Source organism: Dendrobates tinctorius, unplaced genomic scaffold, assembly GCF_039654945.1.
Source record: "Dendrobates tinctorius isolate UK_male_01 unplaced genomic scaffold, ASM3965494v1 ptg000057l, whole genome shotgun sequence".
Lineage (NCBI taxonomy): Eukaryota > Metazoa > Chordata > Amphibia > Anura > Dendrobatidae > Dendrobates > Dendrobates tinctorius.
The window spans coordinates 3392534-3409601 of record NW_027361725.1 but is presented as its reverse complement, the minus strand read 5'-3'; the positions used below and the strand labels follow the sequence as shown (position 1 = coordinate 3409601).

Below are 17068 nucleotides of genomic sequence, written 5' to 3'. Positions count from 1 at the left end.
AAATCAACAGGACAAGGTGGACTAAGCTCAGAATATCAGAAGGTAATGAATGCAATGTTTCAACCGCTATAGGTCTGTAGTGAAACCCCAAAAAGGCCCTACACTAATAAATCACAGCCTCTCTGGACTGTCACTAAAACTTCTCTGCCCCCCAGAGATTGCTGTAGCTTTACTGTTGTATTCTAAAGATAAATCAGAATAAACAAAACTATAAATAATGGGTAGCAAAGTGTCTTAGTCGTTATTATTATTATTCATTTTTATAGGGCCATTTATTCCATGGCGCTTTACATGTGAAAAAGGGGCATACAAATACAAGTAATAATAATAATAATAATAATAATAATCTTTATTTATATAGCGCCAACATATTCCGCAGTGCTTTACAGTTTAACAGTTTCAAAACACAAGTCATAAGTAACAACGCTAACAATACAATAATTAAAGCAAAATAAGACGAAATAAGACGACCCTGCTCATGAGAGCGTACAATCTACAATGAGGTGAGGGAGATACAGAGTACAGGTGTGTATTTACAATGGTGTATTTACAATGAAGGTCCAGCCATCTTGCAGGAGTGAAGGATGGATGGAGATAGTGAATGGGCTACGCACGCACACTTACACAGAGAATGACTTTGATTAGTGAATGTGATAGGCCGCTCTGAACAGGTGTGTTTTGAGGGAGCGCCTAAAACTATGCAAATTGTGGATAGTCCTGATTTCTTGGGGTAGAGCATTCCAGAGGATAGGAGCAGCACGGGAGAAGTCTTGGAGTCGGGAGTGGGAGGTACGGATTAGTGCAGAGGTTAGTCGAAAGTCGTTTGCAGAGCGCAGCGATCGGCTAGGCCGATAGACAGAAATGAGAGAAGAGATGTAAGGGGGTGCCGCACTGTGGAGAGCATTGTGGGTGAGAACAAGTACTTTGAATTGGATCCTATAATGAATGGGCAGCCAATGTAAGGACTGGCGAAGAGCGGACGCGTCCGAGTACCGATTACCCAGATGGACGATCCTGGCTGCTGCATTGAGTATGGACTGGAGAGGGGATAGTCGAGTGACGAGGAGGCCAATTAATAGAGCGTTGCAGTAATCCAGGCGAGAGTGGATCAATGCAACAGTGAGGGTTTTTGTTGTTTCCATAGTGAGAAAAGGGCGGATTCTAGAGATGTTCTTTAGGTGTAAGCGGCAAGAGCGGGCAAGGGATTGTATATGGGATGTAAAGGAGAGATTGGTGTCAAACATAACACCCAGACAGCGCACCTGCTGCCGGGGTGTTATTGTGGTGCCACCCACGGAGAAGGAAATGTCAGATTTAGGGAGGTTAGTAGACGGCAGGAGCAGGAGAAGTTCAGTTTTGGAGAGGTTGAGTTTCAGATAGAGAGCGGACATGATATTGGAGACTGCGGACAGACAGTCACTGGCGTTCTGTAGTACAGCGGGGGTAAGGTCGGGGGAAGACGTGTATAGTTGTGTGTCATCAGCATAAAGATGGTACTGAAAGCCAAATCTGCTGATGGTCTGTCCAATTGGGGCCGTGTAGAGAGAGAAAAGAAGGGGGCCAAGGACTGAGCCCTGAGGTACCCAGACAGCAAGAGGAAGAGGAGATGACGTGGAGCCAGAGAACAAAACACTGAAGGAGCGATCAGAGAGATAGGAAGAGAACCAGGAGAGTGCAGTGTCCTTAATGCCTAGTGACTGGAGCCTAGAGAGTAGGAGATGGTGGTCAACAGTATCGAAAGCTGCAGATAGGTCAAGAAGAATGAGCAGAGAGTGGTCACCGTTACGTTTTGCTGTCAGAAGGTCATTGGTCACTTTGATGAGTGCAGTTTCAGTCGAATGTAGGGGGCGGAAGCCGGACTGTGAAGGGTCTAGAAGGGAGTGAATGGAGAGGTAACGGGTAAGGCAGGAGTAAACTAGGCATTCCAAAAGTTTAGAGATGAAGGGGAGATTGGAGACTGGTCTGTAGTTTTTTGTGCAGGATGGGTCGAGAGCAGGTTTCTTTAGTAGTGGAGTAACGATGGCGTGTTTGAAGGAGGATGGGAAAATGCCCGAGGAGAGGGAGAGATTAAAGATTGTAGTTAGGTGGGTTGTGACGACTGGAGAGAGAGACTGGAGGAGATGTGAGGGAATGGGGTCGGTAGTGCATGTAGTCGGACGAGAAGAAGAGAGGAGTCTGGAGACTTCTTCTTCTGTTATGGGATCAAATGTGGAGAGTGAGCCAGGGGAGATGTAGGAAGGGATGGGAGTCACAGCACTTGGTGGTTGGGAGCAGATTTCTTGACGGATATTATCTATTTTTTCTGTAAAGTGGGAGGCCAGGTCATCAGCACAAATGTCTGTGATAGGGGCTTGTGCTTTTGGCCTGAGGAGGGAGTGAAAAGTGTCAAAAAGTTTCTTGGGGTTGTTGGCTAGTGAGGAGATCAGGGTGGTGAAGTAGGTCTGTTTGGCAAGGTGAAGGGCAGCGTTATAGGTTCTTAACATAAATTTAAAGTGGATGAAGTCTTCTGGTGTGCGGGTTTTTCTCCATAGGCGTTCAGCACTCCTGGAGCATCGCTGGAGAAGTTGAGTTTGCGATGTGAGCCAGGGCTCTTTTACTCTGTGTTTGGAGGTTCTGAGGGTGAGGGGAGCTACTTGGTCAAGGGTGCTTCTAAGAGTGTCATTGTAGTGATGAACAGCCAGATTAGGACAGGAAAGAGAGGAGATTGGGGACAGAGATGAGTGTAGGGAATCTGAAAGTGTCTGAGGGTTAATAGCTTGTAGATTTCTGACTGTGTGGTAGGTAGGAATGAGCTGGGGTGGGCGAGGATTTGTGAGCATGAAGGAGAGAATGTTGTGGTCAGACACTTACAATAAACATGAACAATACAAGGCACACACAAGTACAAAAGGTGGGAGGCCCCTGCCCGTGAGGGCTCAGTCTACAGGGGATGGGTGAGGATACACCAGGTGAGGGCAGAGTTGGTCGTGCAGCAGTTCAGTAGACTGAGGATCATGCAGGTTGTAGGCTTGTCGGAGGAGGTGGGTCTTCAGGTTCCTTTTGAAGGTTTCCGTGGTAGGCGAAAGTCTGATGTGTTGAGGAAGAGAGTTCCAGAGTATGGGGGAAGCACAGGAGAAGTCTTGTATGCAGTTGTGAGAAGAAGAGATAAGAGGGGAGTAGAGATGGCGATCTTGAGAGGATCGAAGGTTGCGTGTAGTTAAGTACCGGGAGACCATGTCACAGATGTATGGAGGAGACAGGTTGTGGATGGCTTTGTATGTCATAGTTAGGGTTTTGAACTGGAGTCTCTGGACAATAGGAAGCCAGTGAAAGGCTTGGCAGAGAGGAGAGCCTGAGGAATAACGGAGAGACAGGTGGATTAGTCAGGCAGCAGAGTTTAGGATAGATTGGAGAGGTGCTAGAGGGGAGGCCAAAGAGTAGGAGGTTTCAAAACACTGAAAACACTGAAAAAAAAATTAAATTGAGGCCTATAACATGGAAAGGATCAGACTGCACTCTGCAATGCCTAGCAAACGGAGCAGAAAAATGATGTTCTCCGGATTGCCCCCAACGCAAACAATCAGGACCAAGATATTAAAAAAAATCATTAGTACTGGTCATGGGTAGACAAACTGGTCCATAAGAAATCAAAGTAATCACAAATATTCCTCAAAATTTTGAATTTCGGATCTGGAATTTTTAGTATTTGCACAAATCCAAACAAATTGCAGCCAATCAGTGTCCTCAGCATCAATATGTCACCCCCTCACTTCCACTTGACCACTTCAGATCAGTGATTGGAAATACCAAAAGACCCTAAGACTGGTGTGGAGGCAAAGTAAGACAAATCAGGGCCTAGGTGCACATATATATTTTTCATTTTGTTCACACCTTACCTCCTCTTTGCTATGATTTTAGGGTCTAGAGAGAATGTTAAACGTCTGGAAATTGGACACTTAAGATAGGGACTGATTTTATAGGGACTAAATCGAATCTTGTTGCCGAATCGAGTGACTCTGTGCAAATTGACTTTCTGGAAATTTGCTTACATCTAGTTTTTATTTTCTAGAAAGATCCAGATGAAAAAAAATATAAATGACTATATAGGAAAGCATGATGGCTCAGTAGTCAGCACTAACATTTGGTTCATGGGTTCAAATCCTACCAAGGACATTGTCTGTTCTCCAAGACGCACTAATAGCGAATTTAGATTGTGAGACCCAATGGAGACAGTAATGACAAAGTCTATACAATGCTGCAGAATATCTTAGTGCTACATAAGTCAACATAAAAATTCAAAAATTAATAAACTATTATAAAAAGCCTTAAGAGGTATAAGTAAATTTCATATTTCCAGCAAATCCTTTGTGTTAATAGCTGTAACCCACGCGCCGGTCCGCTGGACCCACCAGTCTACCTGTATTGATGAGGAATAGGACTTGCTGATAAGTAAACACAGACCAGAGGTGACCACAGAAGCTGGGGGTATAGTTATAACATATAATGCAAATGTTTTAAATCCTCACACAAAATGGAGTTTAAGGTCATTGTGGACCAAGAAGTATATATTATTAATGTCAGACATTAAGTTCACAGGCTTTGTTTCCTCCAGTCCCCGATCTGACCTATATATCTGCACTGACATCATAGTTTGATGGTAAAGGCTAGGGGATGGGGCTCGCACCTAAGGAAGTGAAATACAGATAAACAACCTGAACCTAGATTTGTGACTTGCATTGGGTCGCCTACTCATTTTCCACCCACCTATGCCAGGCTGCTGTTGGCATCTCATACCACAAACCATAGATAAGAAAAGAGGGCAAAGCAACGAGATGGTTGATGAGGTTAGACTAGATGCAGCTGCCTTCAGATCTTATCCCCATTACAGGCTACAAAAAATGAAAGGCTTCATGAACTTCATCCTATTTATATTCACAATTATGTTCTGTACAGAGCATTGATCTCCAACCTATGGCAGTCAAGAAAAACATCAAGTCTTAGCAAGTTGTAGCCTCACAAGAGTTGGAGAACCATGGATTGGAATCCACTACCCTGATCACACTCATTAGATATATGGCAGACAAAGTTGACAGCAGATTGGCAGTGTTTACGAGATCAGGGGTGAAAGCTGTTGGCCGAAATAGCATTTGGCCCAAAGAAAATCATGTGTATGTTTAGTTTTTTAGAGATGCAAATGAGAAAACTTTGGTGTCTCTTGGCCAAGGATGCTGAGCATGAGATAGCAAATCAAGCAGAAATTGACCCACTTCATCGACTCCCAAAGGATTTAAAGGGTTAATCCATCACCAATCAGTTTTGCATCTGAAGTGCCGATGACATTATGACCCTGCAAAATTTCCGAGATGTGTGCATGGTAAGCAGGTGTCATGCCCAGGCATATTTTAATGATCAGGTCATGGGTACAATGACTGCTGATTGTGCACACATCTTGGCAGGATTGTGAAATCACAATGTCATGTGTCAGTAGACTGCTCTCTACTGACTCTCATACACATGAGTGCTCATGAACAAATGAATGCTTATGTGCTTTGGAGAAGGCCACTGATAAGCTTCTCTGACAGAGGTTTAGCTTTCTGAACACCAAAGTTTCTGCCATAGAAATTCCATCTGCCCGATAGATGATTAGATGATGTTGGGGTGTGAGTTGAGAGGCCCCCATATACATCAAATGGTTGGCTAGTCTTGCCTAAATCAGCAAATTTGCCCAACTTTCATCTAGCTTCTTTGAAGGACTTAAGCCCCATTATCTAAATGTAGTGGCTGAGGTCCCTCGAAGATGTGCCAGCCACTGGTTGTTACCTCCCCCGACATTACACTGTATAGCTGATCTGTGTTTATTGGATGTTATATATCTACCATAAACCTTGTGACACTGGACAATACTCATACCAGATTTACCTAATGGTGGAGATTTATAGCATGGCTCCAAATGATGTTTCTACACAAGACCTTGTTCCAAAATGTTTTTCAAAATGATTTAAAATTTGGGTTAGATATTAGCTCAGATCATTGTAGTAACACCTATGATTTTCACCTTGATTTAATTGCCACCCTTAATGAAGACTCCTATCTTAGTATTTGCTCATTGGAGTAAAGGAACCCATACATGTTCATAAACTGCTGTAATGACAGGTATACCTCACAATGCACCCCCTCCTATATGCACATGAACTCATATTCCAGCCAAAGTGTTCAGTGATGACCGGTGAGTAAGTTGTTTACAGATATCTTTGACAGCGTCGTATATTCCTTGTTAAGAGATTATCAGCCATGTCTATTTAGTCCTTCAATTGACTCCTCTTTGACCTTATTTTTCTTCTTCTCTCTACTGGCTGTTGCTGCCGTTGATGAAACGTTTGCAGTCATGTGAGACTCAACAAACACCAATGATGTGCATCATCCCCAAAGTGACCACTTTTGGTCTAGTCAGCCTTGGCATGACCAGAAGACCAGGAAGAGAAGGTCAGATAGGAGCAGTCAAGTACAGAATGGGGAACAGTAGCAACAGGAGAGTTATAGACAGGATGAGTATAATAGTGTGGGTCTTTTTAAACCCCGGCACTCAGAATCCAGCAAAATTCTAGATTTTTATAAACTGATTCCCAAAAAGTTTGGATTTGTTACAATCCAAATTTGGAGGAAAATTCAAGGCAAAATCTATTTATTTAGAATGGATTCGCTTATTTTTAGGTATCATGGGTTACATTTGTCCCTGGACCATTGTGCGGTGACAAAATCCTGATATTCCACTCTTACTAAATTTATTGTTGTGATCAGATCTGGACTCAGGGGAAATGTAACCCTAAATTTCCACCTTCTGTTTTCTCTTCAGAGAGGAAGAGGAATAGAACTCTAGTGCCACCTATAGGAAGTAGTAATCCTAAATGTCAATGTCGACCCTTGTCACATGACTTAGGATAAAAGCCAAAACCAGAACCTCAAATTGTAGACACTGTGTTTCAGGGTACTGCCCCTCGTCAGTGCAAAGTGTGAGATCTGGTTTGGTTGTGTGAGAGGTGTCTGACCTTGATCCAAGAGGAAACGTTTCTCCTTGCGGAGAGTGAAATGTTAAGCATGCCGAGAGGAGACTTTTAAGTCGTAATGCTCCTCTGGGAAGAGACAATTTGCATATGGAGCGCCCGCCAGGCAGTGGGGATACTCGGTACCGGGCCGCTTCTTAAAGGGATGTGTTACAGCGGCAGTGACTAGGTCCGTGGCCCTGGGTGTCCAATAAAAGGAGATGTTTACAGGGGAAAAATAAAGAGTTTGTAAAGTGTTCATGACGCTACCTGTGGTTTCTGGTCAGAGGTGACCAGCACTGCAGTGCAGATCCTCTGGGACTGATGGTGGGATGCAGCAGAGTTGGAATAGCTCTCCACAGGCAGAGCTTTAGTCCCAGGGCAGTAGTGATAGGATAGATGTATAATTGATGGTGGTAGATGTAGTAGTACTGAGTAGGTGTTGCAGAAAAAATTCAGAGGACACAGCTGGGTGCAATTCCAAAGCTTTACTCACAGTTCTGGTCTGTACAGATGCCTGCTTAGTACTGCGTCCTTCAGGTGAGGGGCTCAGCCAACTTCCAGGCAGATGGAAAACACCTTTCCAGAGCTCCCTTCAGTGTGTGCCTTTCCTTGCCGTCTCACTGTGTTGGTTTCTCGCCTCTTCCTACCCAACACCTCACAGTCAGTGTCCCAGGCCAGCAGCCACGGACCTTGTTGGGTAATGTCTTCGCTGCATTCCCTTGCTCCCTTATGGCTGCCTTTCCGGCAAAGATAGCTGTGGCTTGTGGCTAAGGTACCTAATGGTGCCTCTACCTTCGGCTTGCTAGTTGACTCAGATGATATCTCCACTAGGCTAGAGGGCCGGTACCCCACTGCGACCTGATCCCTCCACCCAACGTTAGTCAGCATGGAACGAGCCCCATGGGCAGTATGGTCGCTGCACCGTGCCTCTAGGATCCCTTCCCTGTTCAGGGAGCTTATTTCAGTCTCTGTCCTTTCCAGCAGCTGACTTAACTAAAAACCCTACTCTCCCGCTCTGAACCTACAAACTCCACCCAACTCCCAACACCCTTTACTACCCAGACAGGGTTAAGATCCTCCTCCTGTAGGGTACATCCAGGGTGCCCTGCTGCTCTAGGGGTGTGTTGGGTGCAAGAGTTAGAGTTCTGTCAGGTGTCCCCACGTTACCTGGGAAGTGGGATACCACACCTCTGGGTGAGGTGCAGTACCTCTGTGGCAACTGAACCCTCAGGGGTGCCACACATATTTCCCAGAGGGGAGTTGTGGCTTAAAAGTCTCTTTATCTTGACATGCTTAACATGTTACTCTCCACGAGCCGAAACATTAACCCTTGGATCCTGGTCAGACGCCTCTCACACAGCCAAGCCAGATCTGACACTTTGCACTGATAAGGGGTGGTACCCTGAAACAAAGTGTCTGCAAACTGAGGTTCTAGGCTCATTAAAGGGTCAACATTGACTTTTAGGATTGATACTCATGCTTAACATGTCACTCTCCGCAAGGAGAAACATTACCCCTTGAATCACCTTCTGTTTAGAATCCTAATGAAATGTAATTCCTAAAATCTAAAATATTTGACAATTCAAAGGCAACATTTTGTAAATGTTGATAAACTTTTCTTTTGTTTTTCACATACCCAAAAAGTTTGTAAATTTTCTTTCTGCCTTCTTGTCAGAAACTACTAAATAATGACATTTTTTTTCATGGATTATATTTACAGGAACCATAAACATATCATCAGTCCAGTAATCACAATACTGTAATAACATCACCAAGTACATAATAATGAGAGATAAAGTTGTTAGGAATGATGATGAGAGATATCTGCAAATATGCAAAGAACCGATCCCGATCCTTCCAACATACCGAGCTTGTTTGTACAATTTCTGGATGATAGCAACAGGTATAAATAGACAATAGATTGTTACAGATGTGACTTTCTAAGAAATCAATACTGAAGGGATTTCAACAGGTTAAAAAGATATAAAAAGCAAAACAAATTCAGATCATTCAGTGTTTATAACAAAAAAAATGCAAAAAATGGAAGATAAATACCAATGAAGAACTCGTAAAATGCCAAGAAATTGACCCATATCAAGGCAGCTTTAATTTTTAATCAGTTACATATCTTAATTCATTTTTGGGGTATTTAGTATCTTGGATTTTTGAATTTGTACTTGCACAGTAATGTCTGTTCTCTAATAAAATGTGGGATTGTCAGATTGTCAGGCTGAAGATGGTGTTTTTGTGTACGCAGCGCATCCTGTAAAAATATTATATCGTAATTTATTTCCCAATTAACATTTCCCTGTCTCCAGTCTTGCATTATACGAGTTTGGCATTCACTGGGGGCATTTATTGTTGTTGTAATTTATATGAATAGGTAAAGATGTGAGTGTAACATGCGGTTAAGCTAAGGGAGAGGCGGCCTTCCTGGGAAAAAGCCTTTCAAGTCATTTTTTGTGATTATATAATATAGAATTACATAATGATAATAGATAGATAACATATAGATAGATAGATAGAGAGAGAGAGAGAGAGAGAAAGAGAATAGATAGATAATAGATGATAAATAGATGGATAGATGAAAGATAGGTAGATAGATATTAGATAGATAGATAGTTAGATAGATAGATAATAGATAGATGATAGAAAGATTGATGATAGATAGATAGATAGATAGATAGATAGATAATAGATAGATAATAGGTAGATAGATAGATAGATAGATAGATAATAGATAGATATATGATAGATAAATAGATAGATAGATTGATAGATAATCGATAGATGATAGATAATAGATAGATGATAGATAGATAAATAGATAGATAGATAATCGATAGATAGGTAGATGATAGATAATAGATAGATGATAGATAAATAGATAATAGAGAGATAGATAATAGATAGATAGATATATGATAGATAATAGATAGATAATAGGTAGATAGATGGATAGATAGATGATGGATAGATAGATAGATGATAGATAGAGAGAGAGATAATAGATAGATGATAGATAGAGAGATAGATAATAGATAGATAGATAATAGATAGATAATAGATAGATAGATGATAGATAGATAGATAATAGATAGATGACAGATAGAGAGATAGATAATAGATAGATAGATAGATAATAGATAATAGATAGATGATAGATAGTTACATAATAGAAAGGTAGATATATAGATAGATGATAGATGTGAGATAGGTGTATATATACATGGATAGATGGAAGATAGATAGATGGATAGAAAGTGTGTAATAGATAGATATTATGTAGCACTTAGAAAAAAGATAGATAATGATAGATTATAGATAGATATAAGCTTGTGTGCAGTACTTAGATAAAAAGATAGAGAGATAGATATAGGATAGATAATCTATAATAAATTCCATATTAATGTTTTATACATGAGCAATGTTTCCCTTAAAGTAAGATTTCCCCCATACATAAACTGTACAGATCTGATGTTTTCTCTCTTCCTGTTGTTTTCTCCTCTAATCACTTCTTTGTTTAATTTATGCCACTTCACTCTCAATTATTATTTATAATCGCAGCTTTTTCTATGACAGCCAAGATGCGCGGCTTCTCTTGTTCCGCTGTATCTGCCAATGATGTCTCTGACTGGCTTGACAGAAGGAAGCCTGTTTCAGATGAGTAGAGAAATCATTTTCAAAGCCTTTACCTTGCAGACAAACCTTTTCATTAAAACTTTCCCGTGTTTGGCGTTCTTTTTTTCCCTAATTTGCAGAGTCCAGAGGCCTTCCCTCATCGCCCGCAGCCTCGGCTGGAGGTAAGGAAGCGCATGTTACGTCGCAGGGCTCATTGACCGGTCCTTGCATGCAGAAATGACATCTAGATATCATAGAGCAATACATAATGCATAAACCACACGCTTCTTGTTTTTGACTACAATGCACAGAAAAATGAAAGGCAGAAGATTCCAGGGGGAAAAAAAAAGATTTTTTTAAGAACAGGAAAAAATAATATTTTGCAAATAATTGACATATATTTACTTTTGGCAATAATGTACAAGTATACATTAGTATCATGTATTTCACATCCCATCCATCCACTCATTTCAGTGACTACAAACACTATTCAAAATGTCATCTCAAGCTGCCCTCTATATATAGAAAATTCAAGAAACATCAGAATATATATTTTTCTGTTGCATCATCTGCTGTTAATTGCTTACCTTAAATGATGCCGTGTGCTAAAATTGCAAATATATTTTTTATTTATTTTTTTTGCATTTTTTTTCTTTAGGTTCTAGTGTCTTTCTCGCCTCTGGCTGGTTATAGGTTGAAATATTTTTTTGTAGATTTTATTTACCACAACCCAATTAAAAGCCTTAGTTTGGCATAGTCATTGTTAACCACTCAGACGTTAAAAAAATGATGTGAAAAAGAGTTAAAGAGCCTCTGGCATTCATGTATCTGTGAGATATTTATTAAAAAAAAACTGTAAAAAAAAAATTACATATATAATGTAGGCCTGCTTAAATGTATTAAATCATAATTTTACAAACATATATAAGTGTGTACATATATATAGTTGTTATATTTTTAAAACTATATATAATGCATTAATTATTACTTACATATTAACTAATCTAATTTTTTTATTTTATTAGCATTTATTATATTTTATATAGAATTATTAAATAATATTCTATTTCTTTATATTTTTATTTTATTATATTAGCATATATAGCATTTATTATATATTATTTTATGTATAAATAATAAATAATATCTTAAAATGTACTTTTTAATCACACAAAGGAAAAACTGTTGATTAAATCTTTGTAACAACTGCTTAGAATAAAAAAAATCTCTAAAAAATATTGAAAATATGTATTTTATATATATATATTTTTTTTTTAAATAACAATGACTGCTCCACCAATATATCCCCCACATTATTCCATACAGGACACTTGCCCATTTAAGACCGTTATAAAACGTCATTACCGTTTGATATATATTGATATTAATAATGCCAATAATAGCTAATAGAAATAATGATCAAGTTTTGTGTGATTTTTTTTAAAAAAAACAAGTCTCAAAAAAATAAGAACATTTAAAAATAAATCAATTAAAAATAAATATTTAAATTGGAAAGAAAAATCAAATAAATCCTAAAAAATAATAAGGAAACCATTCAATAGAAATAAGTAATGAAATGAGAAACTCTGACAAGATATAAGAGATTAAATGAGAAAATGCAAAAGCAATAATTAAAGAGGAAATATTAAATATTTGAAATACATAAGAAAATATATAATAAATGAAGATAAATTATATAGAAAAAAAAGAAAAGTAAGTCAGATAACAAGTCAACTTTCTACCTTTTATTTGTACTAACACAAAAAATATTGTGAAAATTGCAGGTAAATTATAAAGGATTTTTTTTACAAGGCTTTTCAGTGTAATGGACTTAAAGGATTAGCAAAGAAAAATAAAATCCTCCTCTGCACACATAAAGCCATACTTAGAGATAATGCAAAGCAATTCTTCAAAAACAGTCTCCTTAAAGTGCAATAAACATCTACCTATGGGTTAGCGGCAGCTCTAGTTTTGGCTGAGGGGGTGACGCTCGTCTCGTGATGGATTCCTATGTATTTCTGTTGTTCCTTTGCATTACACAAAAATGGTGTTTTGGTTCTAGTCGGAGGAAAACGCACTTTTATGTGTTTGGAATGCAGATTGAGTTAAGAAGACAAATTAATAGTCTACAAAAATTAGCTCTATTAGACAATCTGGAAGGACTTGGCAGAGCGCCTGCCTATTTTTGCATGAACATTTGTTAACTGCTGATGAAAAATTCAGTTCTCCTACTTAGGTGAAGAGATGTATTTGCTTTTTTGCTAGGAATAGAATGGAGTATAAGCAATCAACATGCTGTTGAAAGGCTTGCGACGCTGTGTCTGTCAAAATGAACTTCTCTGCAAAATAAAGGAATCTGTTCTTTTATTTGAAAACTTCCACAACTGTTTTTTTTTCATTATTTCTTTGCAATTAATAACTCCGTGTATGGAACTGAGATTATTTACCCCCAATAGAACTGGGAACTAAAAAATAATGTAGCTCTATACTTTTGTTTTAGCTTTATAGGCCTGAAAACAAAAACATATAAGATTTGGATGAGAGGAGTTGAGTGTCCAAACATTTATGGTGTATTCATGGTAGACATCTTTCAGGATCAGCACCTATGTGGAGAACAGGGGTTCCCCATCCCTTGACCTGCCCAGTAAAACATGGAATACATGGCTCTCTACATTCACTGCCATGGAAAGAATCTGCCTCGCCAGTCCAGATTTTTCCATAATTCCCATCAAAGTGGAAGTAGAGAACCCCATAGGTGCTGGTCCCATAGGTGGTCAGTATGACATATCCCATGAGGAAGCCATAAATGATTTCCCTAGGAAAACCCATCGAGTGCCGTAATGGGGCACATGGTCACAACAGAGGCTTGTGCTGGGAAATGCTCTCAACGTGCCCCTCAGGCAAGATTTAAAAATAGATAAATGGGTCAAAAATTGGGCATGGCTTCTGTAAATTTGGGGAAAAAAGGCAATATTGAGTATTCTGTTGGTGTTGTTGAGTAGATCAAGACTTGAAAGAGTTCCACGAATGAGGATGGAAATATTCTTGTAATAGATGAGTCCTGTGCACCAGTTTGTTGTCTGTGCACACTTGTTGTAACCCTCCACAAGATTGTAATAAAATAGAGAAATCCAGTGCACCAGATATCCTCCTTTTACTAGCTTTATTAGTAAAGAAAAATCACAACGTTTCAGGCATGCAGGGCCTTTATTAAGCTATAAAAAAGAGACATGCAGGAAGTGGAAATCTCTCTTTTTTGATGACTTGATAAAGCCTCTGCCCATTTAAAATGTTGTGATTTTTCTGTACTAATAAAGTTACCAAAAGCAGGACATCTGGTGCCCTGGTTCCTGGATATCTCAAGGGTGCAAATATCAGGAGATATAGTTTAGACTGTATCATGACTCTATACAAATTCTGAGTTGTGTGCAGCCATAAGACAGAAGTTTTTGCATTTTATGGGGCCAACCTATACCTCTGCATGTCCATAATTTCATCCAATGGCAACAAAATCAGTATGAATGAGAAAAAAACACAATAGTGACATGGTCTATTGGACATTGGAGAGGGCACAGAAGATGCATTGTTGCCTGATGGTACCCTGATGGTCAGGCCGCATCTGGAATACTGTGTCCAGTTCTGGGCACCGCATTATAGAAAAGACATTGAAAAACTGGAGCAGGTTCAGAGAAGAGCGACCAGGATGGTGAGCGGATAGAAAACTATGTCATATGAGGAACGTTTAAGAGATCTGGGAATGTTTACCTTGGAAAAAAGAAGATTACGAGGAGACTTAATAACTGTCTACAAATATCTGAAGGGATGTCAAAAGTGTAAAGAGTTCATCCTTATTCGCATTTACACATAGAAACAAGAGAAGTAATGGAATGAAACTGAAAAGGAGAAGATACAAATTAGATATTAGAAAAAACATTTTGACAGTGAGAGTGATCAATGAGTGAACAGGCTGCCACGAGAGGTGGTGAGTTCTCCTTTAATGGAAGTCTTCATACAGAAGCTGGAGAGACATCTGTCTGAGATGGTTTAGTGAGTCCTGCATTGATCAGGGGGTTGGACACGATGACCCATGAGGTCCTATCCAACTCTATCACTATGGTTCTATGATATTACAAATGCATTGAGGCCCAGGAGCTTTAGTTTAGTTCTCTGAGGCTCTATTGCAGAGTTATTTAATGATACAAACTTGTACTATATGGTGCCACACAGAGTTTCTGCAGGACCAAAACATTGAGAATCCATGTGCTTTAGCCTTACATTCAGTCCCAAAATGTTATTGTGATATCATGATTGTGCTTTGTACTCTGTGACAAACTCAGCTCCGCTATATCTTGCAAACACAGTCTGCAACATTACCGATGATATGCTTGCTATTTAATGTTGCCATACAGATGGTAATAACTTCGCCCCACCTCCCCTCCTCACAAAGCTTTATCAACTTCACATCCTCCCAGCCCTAACAAATACACATCAGAGAAAGTTAAGATAAAAAGAGAATCAAAGGTATAATAAGATTAGAAGCGTAAAAGTGCGTCAATACGTCTGCTTAAATCTCATTGTCTATTCGGCACATGTAGTGCAGAATATTTTTTTTCTTCTACAATGAACGCCATGAGACAAGAACGATTCTTAGTGTATGGCAGAGCCGCTGACAAGGGAACTGTAAACAGTCATATTTCATGTCTAAACGTTGGAGAACATTAAAAGGAGACTCAAACAAACTATTGTTTCATTAGTCAATCAGTTTAAATTGCATTTGCAGGATGGTTCACGTTAGCCCCCCTCCCAAAGATCAACTTGGCACAAAATATGAATCCATGTGTCTATACAAAAATGTAAAAGGACTAGGAGAAACAAAAATCTAAATTCAAAAGTCAAACCTGTAAAACAGGAAAGGATTATAGAGGTTGTCCACTACTTTAGCATTGATGGCCAATCCTTAGGATTGGTCATCAATGTCTGATCAGTGGGGGAGCGACACCTGGCAGCTGTTCTCGCTGGCGACTACGGGAACCGATATTGTTCAGTTTCCAAGCTGCTCCCTCTACTGATAGTGGCTGCGGCCAGATACTGCACATCCACCTTCTATTGATTTTAATAGGGGGGTGGATGTGCAATTCATGGCAGCTCGGTAACTGAGCACTTCCAGTTACCGACGACACCGAGAACAGCTGATCGGCGGGGATGCTGGGTGTAGCACCACCACCAAACAGACATTGATGACCTATGCTAAGGATAGGTCATCAATGTTAAAGTAGTGGACAACCTCTTTAATAAATAAAGCCATTTAGTAATAGCTGGCTAAGTCGCCTTAAAGGGCTTATAGGCGCTATCAGAATAACAATATTATTTACACATAGCACAGTCCTGTTACAAATTTTCCATTGGTGCCCAAAAGCTTCAGGTTACACCTCAGTCATTACACAATATATAATTCACTTATAGATATGCAAAAGTCTCATGTTCCAATAGGTTGAGTAGTTAATTTCACATTTGGTTAAAGTAGGTTTTTCACCAAAAATGTACAAAATGCCATATTCAAATACATTATGATTTAGAACAATAACCAAAGTTTGGAAATCATGACTCTTTCATGTAAAAAGATATGAGACTTTTCATAAATTCTTTCGATGGCCATTTTTTAAAGTGATAGCAGGAAGTACAGATATATTAGTTACTTGCTTTACTTAGTTTCTCAGAAACTGATGGCCTACTGGTATTTTGTTAACAGGTACCAATATCAACAAAAAACTAGATATCTAGTATTAAATTTTAATGACATCCAATATGGCTGCACTTCCTGTTGTCACTTTAAAAAAAATGTCTGCCACAAAAAACTGAAAAATGTCAATATCTCTGGAAGCAAAGGGAAATTTGTTACTAAAATGTTACTGTTATTTTTACTTATGATTTACTAATATATGGATGCATTAAGAGTGGATATTCACTTGAATAGAAGGGCATGCAACCAACATCCTTAACACATAAGAGTCCTACCTGTTAAATCATCAACATTTTTTACTTCTCTTGCCCTTAGTGTACTGTCTTACAGTTTTGAGATGAATGTGATCCAGAGTTCCAGAATTTTTGGAATTCGCTTTTGTGTGCATTAATCATGAAGTCATAGCTTCCTAAAAAAGATCTCATGTATTCTTGAAGATTAATATTATCATTATTGTCAGACTTTTTTTTACTTCAGTCTCTATAGCTCAGCCATAGGGTAAAATGATTTACTGACAATGGCCAATACTTTAGTCCAGACCTACGACAACCAACACTAACTACTATGTTTAGTTGAGTATTTTTGAGTGTTGGGTGGATTTCACAGAAGGTAGATTTTCACATCTTCTTATCATCATCCGCTTCTGTTACCTCTAAAAGGTGGTTGCAAACTCTTCTATGCACAA

At 39.2% G+C, this 17068-nt stretch overlaps 1 protein-coding gene across 1 annotated transcript; it reads right to left on the bottom strand.

The window, feature by feature from the left end:
• Positions 1-361: 361 nt before the first annotated feature.
• On the bottom strand, positions 362-12667 carry LOC141091908 (uncharacterized). Its single transcript, XM_073577686.1, has 2 exons — positions 12590-12667; positions 362-3331 (listed from the first exon to the last, which is right to left on the bottom strand). Exon 2 carries the CDS (start codon positions 2817-2819, stop codon positions 642-644), a length of 2178 nt encoding a protein of 725 aa, XP_073433787.1. The 5' UTR covers positions 2820-3331; positions 12590-12667; the 3' UTR covers positions 362-641.
• Positions 12668-17068: the final 4401 nt, after the last annotated feature.

Bases quoted from the DNA above. Each gene is read 5' to 3' on its own strand.
- LOC141091908 (XM_073577686.1), bottom strand. From the start codon at position 2,819: ATGCTCACAAATCCTCGCCCACCCCAGCTCATTCCTACCTACCACACA.